Raw genomic sequence first — 12,778 nt, 5'->3', positions numbered from 1 at the left:
GGCACAATAGAAAATGCGAAGGAAAGGGGGGAGGACACCCTTGGCGTCTTTATAGACATCGAAGGGGCCTTCGACAATACCGCCTTTGATACGATGGAGAATGCTGCGGCAGCGTTTGGGATCGAGAATTCGGTCATCAAATGGATAGCCGCCATGCTCCGAACAAGAGTTGTCCACTCCACCCTTGGGGACAGTGAGGTAAGGGCTGCGGCAGGGAGGGGCTGCCCGCAGGGGGGGGTTATCTCTCCTCTGCTATGGCTCCTCGTTGTTGACGGCCTCCTCACTGGACTCGAGGAACTGGGGGTAAGGACAGTCGCATATGCAGATGATGTGGCACTGCTGGTAACTAGCAGGAACACGAGCACGCTACACAGCAAAATGCAAAAGGCGCTGGACTATGTTCAGCAGTGGTGCACATCGAAGGGCCTAAGGGTAAACCCAGGCAAAACGGAGATGGTGCACTTCACATGTAGAAGGAGGGGTGCTGTTAAAGCTCCCTCCATTTATAACACAATGCTGGAATTCTCGAGTGAGGTCAAATACCTAGGTATTTGGCTCGACAAGAAGCTCAGCTGGAAAAAGCATATCGCCATGCAGACTAGCAAGGTCACTACGACATACTGGGCATGCAGGCGAATGTTTGGAAGCACATGGGGTCTGAGGCCGAGGATGGTCAAATGGATCTACACGGCCATTATGACCCCACAGCTAACATACGCAGCCGCAGTGTGGTGGACAGCCTTGAACAAGGCCTGCCACAGGAAAGCGGTGGACAAAATAGGCAGGCTTGCGATGCTGGGCATAACAGGGGCCCTCAGAACGACCCCTAGCTCAGCGTTGGAGGCCCTGCTCTTTATGCAACCTCCACACCTAATTATAAGGGAAGAGGCGACAAGAGCGGCCGCAAGATTGCGGCTACAGGGAACATGGAAAGGAGCTAGGAATGGGCATGCTAGTGTCCTCCGCGCGGACGGAGAGCTGGAAGGGCTACTGTCGCGCGGTGCTGACGCCTGCAGACCCCGATGGCACTTTCGCAGAAAGTTCTCGGTCAATCTTGGATGGGGGGAAACCCCGTCAGTAAAGGATGCGGACTGGGTGCCGCCCCGTGGACTAGTCTGGTATACGGACGGATCACGGGTGAGCGGACGGGCAGGTGCGGGGGTCTGGTCAGAGGGGCCCGCAATAGCGAGGACCATTGGGCTGGACTCACACGCGACCGTGCTCCAGACTGAGTTAGCTGCCCTAAGAGCCTGCGCCAGGATGATCCTGGAGAGAGGGGACAAGGGCAAAAAGATCTTCATCTACTCAGATAGCAAGCGCGCGCTGAGGGCAATACTCAGGTATGAGTGTTGTTCTAAGCTGGTGAGTGAATGCGTCGAGCTGATGGAGGAAATTGCCGTACATAATCGGCTCGAGGTGGCCTGGATTCCGGGCCACGCTGGCATCAAAGGCAACGAAAAAGCCGATGAGCTAGCAAAGAACGGTAGTTGCAGGGGCTTTCAGGGGGAGGTGGAGCACGTAGGCGTGCACACCGATTTTGTGAAGGACCTGGTCAAGGAACGTGCGGATAGGAGGATCGTGGAGAGATGGGACTCGGAGACGGGTGCCAAGCACACGAAATCCCTCCTAGGAGAACCCACAAGGAAGTTGGCAGAGACCCTGCTGGGCCTAAACAGGGTTAAGCTCCGTACTATAGTGGGGCTTATCACTGGACACTGGCCCCTGGCTCTGTACTTATCAAGGATAGGCAAGGGGACTGACCCCCTATGCAAAAGATGCGGGCTGACAGAGGAGGATCCTCTTCACCTATGCACAAGATGCAGCGGACTCGATGAAGCCAGATGGAATGTCTTCGGGTCTACTTGCATAGATATACGTGTCGACAGGGACGGGATCAAGGGGCTCTATGAGTTAGCTCGTAGGGCACAAATACTCGATACCAGCGACTAGACGGCTGCCTGAGGGCAGGGTGTAAAATGGCCGAGAGGCTGATTGCACCTCCGGACAGGACCGTCTAAATTTGATAAGTGATAAGTCTCCTTAAAGGTTTTTCCTGGAATTTATTTTATTGCCAAATTTATTCCCTACTATATATTTACTGTAAACTTTTATTTTTATCACTTCAAAATATCCCAATATTAGTATCATAAAGGCCACATTTTCGGATAATCTGGCCTCTTATATGTGCTCCTTTCCTTTTGGACTAGAGAGTTTTATAGCAAATACAACTTCGGACTATTCCCCAATTTCAAGAACCTTTTCTGTAATTGTACCCTCATTTAAATTTGGGAAATATTTGTAATTGCCTTTAAAGTAGGATCATTTATTACTTGATAGTACTCACTCACACACAGACCGTTCCAACCTTATCACACCCTTCCCCGTCCCCTACACGATCACCACCTACTACACCCTCAAAATAAACAGACAAATGACAATGTCCGTATATTTTCTTGCCCAATTGAAATTCACCAAATTTTTCTGCCCAGTCCACGTGAACTTCAAATCCACAACTCAACATTTTTCCTCACAACAAGCTCAGTACTCAATCTTCCTTGGCGATATGAACATCGCAGAGTATCGACTGTTCTTTCGTGAATAGTTCTACATTGACATCGTGTCGTGTAACGTGACATTTTCCATGGGGATTGGACAATGCCCATTACCTTCGCCCTACTTCCCTTTTATCCAATTGGACCCAAAAACCTTAAATCGATGGGCGCCAGATACCTTTTAGACCGGAAGTATCAAACCGGAATCCCTATGGGATCTCTCAAACAAGTCCCAAAAAAAAGAAAAACTCTGAACTGGAACGAAACTAAAATCCCTACACAAGAAGAAAAATAACAAACAAAACAAAAAAAAGGAGTCAATTACATTTTGGGGAAAGGTAACGGTCCTCGGTTCGCTCAGTATGCTAGGTTAGGGAGAGAGGGGTGGGTTTCAGGTGGGAATAGAGGTATTGGCCACGAAAGTGAGGGAGTCAGGAGGGAGAAATTACAAAAAAAAGAAAAAAAACAAACAAAAAAAAAAAGGTCACACAATAATAATTAAACTCTCTATATTTTTCCAAACATCCCATCCTCCCGATTATCTATAATTACATTTTGAGATTTTACAATGACCATACTTTCCAAATATTCCTTCTGAATTTTTCTTATTTCTCCCCAAGAATAATAATCCCCAAATAACTTGTAACAACTTCCAATTATTACCACGATCTCGCGATCGGTTCCCAAATAACTCTGCGTAATTCCCTGAATATTTATCGCCCAAATATTCCACTTCGAATAAGGAACAACATACCCAAGGAAATATATATATAACAAAAAAAATAGCGTAACGCAACTCGTTGACCCACGCGGGTGAGAGAGAGAGAGAGAGATGGATGCGAAACCCACCACGCATGGGGAAGATTCGTTGGGGCCGGAAGATACGTTTCCGGAGATTCGCGAAAACGCCGGATCTGCAGAGACAAAAATCCCCATTTCTAGCTTGTCAAATCGCGATACTCTCAGAGGTCACTCTGACAAAATCTCGACATATTCCAATCGTTTAGAACCATCACAGGATCACCGAAACCCTGCCGGAGGCGTGAACGCCCTTCAGGCGTTAGACAATGGACCCACCCAAGTGGTTACACCAAGGGGGAGATTACCCGGCAACCGGTAATTAAATATATCTCGCGAACGGCTGAGTGGATTCCCGAAATCCAAAGACCTACTCTGAGAGAATACTTCCCCGAACAATCTCACAAAATGTGAGGAACTTCGGGTCAGTACTAGCCGACCTGGAACTATCGGAAGTTCCGGTGGAATGTCGATCGGGGTATCGAACGGGTGGATGACGCAATCCCACCCCGCTCTACCCACCATCGTAATACGCAGCACAGTAACGACGATTTCACTCTTCCGTTTATTATTTTGTTACTGCCGGTTACACACAAAAGAAAAAAAAATATCGATCAAACACATCCAAGGGCCCGGTGAGGTAACTTTTAGCCAGGTAAAACCTGGAGAACACCCTTGATCCGTTTACGGGTGAAATACCCCAAAATTGGGAAAAACCATCACTATTTTTGGATCATTAGCCACCCGGAAGTGGAGAAAAGACGCTTTGGGTTTAACCCAGAGCGAATAGTTTAAACAAATGGACTCACCGTGCAATCCAGGCGTCTACGTCTACCTTTCCCTTTCATTTTTCCTTTGACCAAAACTATACTTTTACTGATTATGACTTAACCCGGCGATTCACAGATCGCGACTGATCGATCACGTCGATGTGATCGGATCGGGAAGGACCGGGAGGCTCCGCCCCTTTTTCCGAGGTCCTCCCGAAATTTTGCGAGGGGCACTGGGTAGTGTCACCCTCTCTAGCCTAATTAATCTAACCCTGATCCTGGCTCTCTCCTTTACCGACCGGTTCCTAATTAGGTGCTTGCTCACGGGTAATGCTAGGGTTTTGGCGCTTCCTACGGGGTGATTCTCCGGGATCTGGGGGGGGGGTTGAATAAATTTAAAAATCAAAAATAATGATATGGATCCTAAACAGCCTGGTAATTCGTCGAAGACAGGGGCTGTACCTGTTTCGAACGATCTTCCACCGAAAACCAAAAACGTAACGAATCAATCCCCCCTAAAATCCGTATTTCGGAGCGCCGGTATTTCAGCCGGACCTATTGAAATTCCCGTACGATTAGCAAAGGGTGCGTCCCACAAAAATTACCGGATGGCTCGTGTTTTGGCCCTTCTTCACGATAATTTGAGTGGGCCCACAAAACTCATACTGGGGTCGGTAGAGGACGAGTAACTCATTACTTAACCACCTGAGGGTGGAGGGGGAGGTAGGCTAAGGCCTATCTTCCGGGTTGAGCCACCCCGGGGTGGAAAATTGCGCGAGACGGGTTTAGCCACACCGTGGTGGAAAAGTACGCGGTTAACAAAATATTCTCTCTCTCTACTTTCACTCACGCTTTCCTCTTTTTGTCGTTTCGGGATTGGGTGGTATTCCTCCCGTCTTTGGGTGTTCCTAACAGACATCCCCATGTCTGTTACAGCCGTTATACCTAAGTCTTTTAATCACAACTCCGTTCACAGTCCAATCATTAATTGTCATTTAAAAAATATATAAAATAATCCTTTGGGTAAAATAAAAGTGTGAAATATATTCATTGCTTAAAGTGAAGTGATATTCTTGATATTTGTTTGTTAATTTTTACCTCTAGACGTTCCAACAGTTTGTGTAAAAATAAATATTTTTCAATCAAACTAAACACAATGAATAACAATTTGAAAAAAATTGATGGATTTTCAGTTCAAACAAATTTCCGGCTTTCTGTCCTGAATCTAGAAACTACACTTAACGATCAAATTTCAAGACTGTTTACCTTATGTTCAATGATTTTGAAAGAATCTAATCAATATATTGAAGCTATTAAACTTGCATTACATAATATAATTTCACCATCAATCATCACTCCTCAAATGTTCTACGAAGAACTGAATAAGTACGCAGATCAATTGGAATTTATGGTGAAACCAGACCCTCATAATATTGCGTCATTTTACAAAATTTCAGACATTGAAGTCTCAATAACGAAAAACAATATAATTTTTAATCTCAATGTTTCATTAATTACAAAAAATGTTTTCGCTGTCTATCAGAAGATCATGTTCCCGAAGATCCAATTGCGCAACGTATTTAATTTAGATAATCAATGATGTCCTCTTTGTAGATCCAAGAAGGTGGATTGGAGTTCAAAATAAATTTGCCTAAATTCCCGAAGATCCAATTGCGCGACGTATTTAATTTAGATAATCAATGATGTCTTTTTTTTTTTTCACCCCAGCGCCCCCCCCCCCCGAAAGGATTGTCTTGAAATATCTTTCCCCCTCTCTCTCTCTCACTCTCACTCACTAGTGGAGTGGAACGTCCGCCCGAGGAGAAGGGGAAGCACACACACTGCTTACCCGCGGCACACGGACGGAGAGCCGCGCAATGCTCGCGCCCCATTGGCCGTTCTTTGCACCTCCATATCTCTGCAGGAGTGCGTCCGGGCGAAAAGCGAAAAAGGGCTTTTCTGCTCAGAATCACCCCCAAAACATGCCTTTCCACCAGCTACCTTGACCTGCCGAGCACCCTGTATAATAGTTTTTAAAAAACGGATATCAAATTAAGTTTATGTAAATTACCAAGAGAGTCTGTCTGATAATTTGAATATTGAACGTAACCGATACGGTGTAGTTCATAACTTAGAAAAAGTACTATAAAATATTTGCATCAAAATGTTGGGGTGTTGTCTAAAGGCACGGACCTAGAGGAGAGGCGCGTAGGAGTACATTGACCGTAATAAAATGCCTTTAAGACGATGGGAAATGTCCGGGAAAGTTTCGGTCGTCGTTGAGGAGGGACGAGGGATTACCATCATATTCCCGAGACCCCCATATAAAACTAAATGTCGGAAATGTCGAAATCGTTGGGAAAACAAATCATTATCGAAACTTAGTGTTTTTCTCAGTGGGCCTAATAAATCATTTGCTCGATGAATCTAGAATTTTAGAACATTAAGCCGGGGGGGCTTTTAGGTTTTATAGTGTTTCGTTTCCGGGGAAAGAAAATGTACAATAAGGGCAACTTTATAGAAACATCACCCAGAGTTCCAACATCAACTTTATTCCAAACCTGGATGGTGAAGAAGACGTAGAAAATCCTCCAGTTCCAATTCACCAGAAGACAATACAACTGACCAACATAGACATCAATGATCTAAAAATTACCAACAAGAAGCTCGAAGAGATCAACAACGTCTTATCATCAAAACTGGAGAAACCGCCGACTAGTCCACCGACAGCTTGGCTCAGAATGATCCTCAGTGTATTTACTCTTATAATTTTTATCATGACTACCTGCTATTGCTGCCGATGCTGTAATGGTCCTGAACTCTTCAAACGATTTTGTTCAAATAGCATATCCACGTACAGAATCTCTTGCACCAGTAATAAAGAATTATTTAAATTGCAATGTAGATTCCGATAATCACCTGGCGCCCTTACTGCCATCATCACCAGAAGTCACCTACAACCGTAGTAGGTCTTTACCGCCAATCATCGAGAGAAACTCAGAAACCACCGATGAATCGTATTACGAACCTACACTCCAGCTGAGACGTTCCAACCGCATCAAAACCAGAAGGAGTACTACTCCCTTATAAAAACAACTTTTAATACTCTGTTTTAGTTAGACATTAGAATTAAAAATTTAGAATTCAGACCTTTTAATGTATTTTCAATTTCAATTATGAATCTAGTATAATTATTCTCTTACTTTTTTCTATTGAAATAATTTTAATTATAGGTGATAAAAAATAACCAACCAGATAACGAGAAATTTAAATTTAGTTTAAATTACAACGGATTTTTATTGTGAAACATCTATAGGCTCACTTCTAAACCGAATCGTTGGCGTGGCGATACTTGCCGTGGCGATTCATCGCCACGCTACACTAAGGTATGCCTATATATATTATGTGTAGTAGAGTGTACGGTGTGGCTTCTCACTCAGTACGACGTTGTTGTTTACTACGGTACACATAACCTGCGTTTTATTTAATTTTTCATTTTAATTTTTGACAATACAATATGTGCGATAGTGATCACTCAGAAGATCAACGTGATCAACCTTGTGCAAAGAAAGTGAAACTACACTATGGCATACTACCAAGTCATCAGTAAGTAGATTGTATTTTTCAAGTGTCCATAAATGTAATTATTATATTTTTATATTTAATTAATTATGTTCATATTAATCATATTAATAATTTATATAAATTATATTAATATTATCTTCAATTAGCTATTCTTTTATTATTCATGAACGAATTAATATGGAAAAATTTATTAATAATATTTATATTTGCAAATCTTTAATCATATATTGCAATAATTAACTAAGATTTGAGTTCATGAGTATATTGAAGCCACACTCAATTTTTTTTTCTTTTTTTTATGTATTTTAATATCATATTTTTTAAAATATTTTAGTTCCCAACAATCATCGCAGGGATCACAACATATTCTTGTTGAAACTGGACGCCACCCTGATTGTATCAATCCAGGGTTGATACACTCGAGCTACCAAATTAATATCACTCGAGATATTAAGTTTATTTTAAAAATCTCTCCAGGTATTAGAATTGGGAAGACGAAATTTAATTGTTAAAGGAGATTAATAATTGTTACACGCGGACACTAGGTGTATGGAACACTATTTGCTGTTTTTTATTTATTTAATTTTGTGTACAATGTTAATAACGAGACTTATCACTTCACACCGCTTTAAGCCTTAGAAACGAACTGCACTCCTCCGTTATTCCTCGTGTCCGAGATTTTGCCAGCGTAGGGCAAAAGGCCTACCCTAATCACTTTTGCTTGGCTCTGAGTGGTGGGGTCTATTGATGGTGGGAGTGGAGAGGGTGTCAGGTAAAGAACGGCAGCAATATGCTATTTTATAAATCTCTGGCCAAACTCTTCTCGAAGGGTGGCCAGCATCTGAATGCTATTAAAATTGGAGAGTTCCCCACCATAAAACCGGGGAGTTCCCCACCATAACACAGAGCTCGGAGTTTCTGGGTCTTCGCGCGATTTTATGGTTCTGAGACAAAAAACGATGAGCAATTGATGGAGACGAAACATCCTCCCCCCGTTGAGAAGTTGGCTGATCAACTGCTAGGGACATCAGTCACATTGTTGCCCTTATCTGTGCTCGTTTGCTGACTCCAGGTGGAGAGTGGAAGTGGCACGACTCTTTTAATGCATCGCTTTAAGATTCTTAAGGTAGTCCTCACTGAAATCACTCGAATAATATCATCTTTGCCGGGATGAATGTCTATGACACGTCCAAGGCGCCATTCCATCGATGACAGATTATCATCTCTCAACAACACCATGCGTCCAATGGAAATGTCATGTTCTCCAGAACTCCACTTTTTCCTCATGTTCAATTCGTTGAGGTATTCCTTATGCCATCGGCTCCAAAAGTCCTGGCGCATTTTCTGGATGTGTTGGAAGAGAGAAAGTCTGTTTGCTGGGATTTCTCGGAGACCATGTTCGGGGAGGGCCGCGTTAGCTCTTCACCGATTAAAAAATGTCCTGGTGTTAACACCTGCAGATCATTGGGGTCTGTTGAGCTGGGATACAGTTCCCGAGAATGCAGAATACCTTCAATTTCGACCATGAAAGTAGAAAAGTGCTCCAGCGTTAGTAACTGAGTTCCCATAACTCTCCTCAGGCGATGCTTGAAGGATTTGACGGCCGCTTCCCAAATCCCTCCGAAATGAGGAGACTGGGCAGGTGAGAATTGCCAGTCGATTCCTCTTGGCGTTAATTCAGACGTAATCTTGTGGTTATTGTTTGGGTGTTGCAACTCTGTTACTATCTGCTTTAGCTCGTTGTTGGCGCCGACAAAATTGGTTCCGTTGTCTGATTGTATGGTGGCTGGTCGACCTCTTCTGCTGATAAAACGTCTCAAAGCTCCAATGAAGGCTTCAGTAGTCAAGTCGCTCACTACCTCCAAGTGAACGGCTTTTACTGCCAGACAAACCAACACGGCTACGTATACCTTAATCCCCTTCCGGTTACGATACTTCGTTTCCTTTACATAGAAGGGGCCACAGTAATCGACCCCGACGCGGGTAAATGGACGGATAGTGGGATTTGACTCTGGTGGCTAGTAAACTGCCCATTGTATATTCTGGAACTGGGGGGCGAGCTCTTAGGCAAGGAAGGCATTGTCGAATGATTTTCGAACTTGACAGCGACCGTCCAAGAGCCATAATTCACGTCTCAGGCCGTGTAAAGTGTTTTGCACTCCTGAATGTATTTGAGCTAGATCAGGGGTGGCCAACCTTTTCGGCAGCTGGGCCGAAATTCGGAAATAGAACTTCGCACCGGGCCGCACTACTAATTTAATGTAATAGCTACAATGCACAAAAATGAAACAAATTTCTTAGTATTATAAAATTTATTAAAAAAATTAAATTAATGAGATATCTGACTTTGCTTAGCTGAACTAAGCTGATCAATGTTAACCTCGACTGAAGTCGTTGCTACACGCAAACAGTTTTCTAGATGAACGTCAGTAATCCGTGTTCTCATTTGGGATTTAATATGCTTCATCTTACTAAAAAGTTGTTCACACATGTATGTGTTTCCAAACAATGAAATCATGAACAGAGCATGTTTGTAAAACGCGGGATATTTTTCCTTGTCAAAATAGTCTTTATAAAACTCTTCCAAGCCAACCTGATTGAATTTCTCTTTTAGCTGTGAATCACATTGCATTTCGCAACATTCCATTTGTAAATGTACCGGCAAGGAACTTACGTCCGTAGAAAATGGTGTTGCAATAGCAGAAAAAAACAGACGATACTTTTTAAAATCTTGAAATCGGCTTTCAAATTCGTTTTTTAAATCAGATGTCAAAGATGCGTATTTAGCCGCTGTCTCCGATGTTATATCAGGTTGCTCTGAAAGTGTAGGAAAATGAGTGAAGTTTTTAGTTCGTAGCTGCTGTTCCCAAAGCTCAAGTTTCATTTGAAACGCAGAAATAAGGTCATACATGTCATTTATCAGTTGATCTTTGCCTTGTAGACGAGTATTGAGTTCATTTAAGTGGCTTGTTATATCTACCAGAAATGCAAAGTCGGATACCCACTCTTTGTCTTGAAACTCTGAAATACTCTTTGATTTGCTTTCATAAAAAGATTCTATTTCTTGCCTCAACTCGAATACTCTCTTCAACATTTTTGCACGGGTCAGCCATCTTACTTCAGCATAAAATATAACATCACTATATTCTGATTCCAAGGCCTTTAGAAATTCTTGAAACGGACGGTGATTCAAACCTTTTGACTTAATAAAGTTTACTATTTTGACAACTACCTTCATAACATGGTCCATTTTGAGAGATTTGGCGCACAAATTCTCTTGATGAATAATGCAATGAAAATTTAGCATTGACATATTGCCAACATTACAAGCCTCTTTTTCAATCAGTTTTACCAAACCTTCGTGTTTCCCAACCATTGCTGGAGCACCATCAGTTGTTATACCCGACAAGTTGTTTAGTTGCAACGAAAAGCGATTGATTGTTGATTGAACGGCCTCTAATAAATCTCGTGACTTGGTGTTATCCTTAAGTGGAAACAAAGCTGCTAGTTCTTCCGTTTTATTAAAAGAGGCATCAACACCTCTAATGAAGATCGCCACTTGTGCGGTATCCGTCATATCTGTACTTTCATCCAATGCCAGAGCATAATATATGAACTCAGATGCACGATTTTTTAACTTATCTTCAATATGTTTTCCCATATCATCCACACGTCTTGTGATAGTTTGACGAGATAGGCTTAATTTCGAGAAATCCTTCTTCTTTTCTGGACATATAATTTCAGCGACACTTTCTAAACACTCCTTAACAATTTCACCTTCTGAAAAAGCTTTGGATTTTTTTCCTAGTATTGCAGCTACTGCATAACTCGCTTTTACATAACACGTTGACTCTGACGTCACTCTTGTAAATATTTGTTGTTGTGCAGAAAATTTTATTTGCAAGCTTTTTGCTTGATCCTTCCGAAACTTTCCTTTGTACTGGTCAAACTTATTTGCATGTTTAGTTTCGTAGTGCCGTTTAATGTTGTACTCTTTCATAACAGAAACATATTCATTGCATATTAAACATATTGGTTTTGTTTTAAATTCCACAAAAAAATAGTTATCAGTCCATCTGTCTTGAAAACTTCTTAATTCTTCGGTCACTTTTCTCTTCTTTGGTCCAATTTCTTTACTTGTTGACGCCATTGTAGGTTAACTGTAACAAATAAAATAAATTTATTTAAACTAAAGCGACAATAATCACGGATTCATTTAAAAGAGTTGGCTTTACTTACCAAAACGAATAGTAAGAGCGTTTGATAGATCGCAATCGAATGCGCACGTCACTAATATACCTACTCATAGACCGCCAGGTAAAGCAACCGATAGCGTTGCGAGCTTCCCGTGAACTGATCTGTAGTACGTTTCTGTAACTTGGTCGAGAAATTCTCTATTGAGAGTGCCATCACATCACTCTATTGCCATAATGAGGGGATTCCCCCAAAATGCGGGGAAGTTAAACTTACTGTGGGAAATTTGTGGGGAATCAATTACGTACTTTAAATTATGGAAATTATTTTAATAAAATCTTGAAAATGAATTATTTTATGAATTTTAAAAGTAACCGAGATATTAGTCGTTTTTTGAAAAATACATTTTTTGATAAATATTATTTAATTTTACCTTTGGTAATTAATTTTTTATAGTTTTTAATATCTTTTTACTCGGATCTGCGGGCCACAAGTTGACAGTCGGCGGGCCGCGGGTTGGCCACCCTTGAGCTCGATGTTCAGCATTGATGATCAAATTGGTGATGTGATGGTTCTTGGGCAGGAGGATAGGATGTTTTTGAGAGAATGGGATATTCGCCTGCTGCAGTCTGCCTCCCACTCTCATGATTCCTTGATGATCGATAAACGGATTCAGTGTTTTGAGCTTGCCATTGTAGTGAGCTGGCTCGGCCTGTAACCTGACCATGTCTTCTCGAAACATTTTTGATTGGACTACTCTCAGAATGGCCAATTGAGCTTCTCTCAGCTCCGTCACCATCAGTGGATCTTTTGATGGTAATTTTCCTTGAATATAATTGAAGTATCTTCTCCAAATGGCAACATGTCGTTTTAATTTAG

At 42.1% G+C, this 12,778-nt stretch overlaps 2 protein-coding genes across 2 annotated transcripts; both read right to left on the bottom strand.

Annotated features, from left to right (window-relative positions):
* Positions 1-8,251: 8,251 nt before the first annotated feature.
* Positions 8,252-12,447, bottom strand: LOC135170879 (general transcription factor II-I repeat domain-containing protein 2-like). The gene is made up of 3 exons (XM_064137025.1): positions 12,333-12,447; positions 11,945-12,076; positions 8,252-11,865 (listed from the first exon to the last, which is right to left on the bottom strand). Exon 3 carries the CDS (start codon positions 11,853-11,855, stop codon positions 10,035-10,037), a length of 1,821 nt encoding a protein of 606 aa, XP_063993095.1. The 5' UTR covers positions 11,856-11,865; positions 11,945-12,076; positions 12,333-12,447; the 3' UTR covers positions 8,252-10,034.
* LOC135171051 (uncharacterized) lies at positions 8,995-9,829 on the bottom strand. Its single transcript, XM_064137341.1, has 2 exons — positions 9,655-9,829; positions 8,995-9,584 (listed from the first exon to the last, which is right to left on the bottom strand). The coding sequence occupies exons 1-2, from the start codon at positions 9,827-9,829 to the stop codon at positions 8,995-8,997; spliced, it is 765 nt and encodes a 254-aa protein (XP_063993411.1).
* Positions 12,448-12,778: the final 331 nt, after the last annotated feature.

This window comes from Diachasmimorpha longicaudata, chromosome 18, assembly GCF_034640455.1.
Source record: "Diachasmimorpha longicaudata isolate KC_UGA_2023 chromosome 18, iyDiaLong2, whole genome shotgun sequence".
In the NCBI taxonomy this organism is placed as follows: domain Eukaryota; kingdom Metazoa; phylum Arthropoda; class Insecta; order Hymenoptera; family Braconidae; genus Diachasmimorpha; species Diachasmimorpha longicaudata.
Note: the sequence above shows the minus strand (reverse complement) of the source record. Positions and strands in the feature narration are given on the sequence as shown.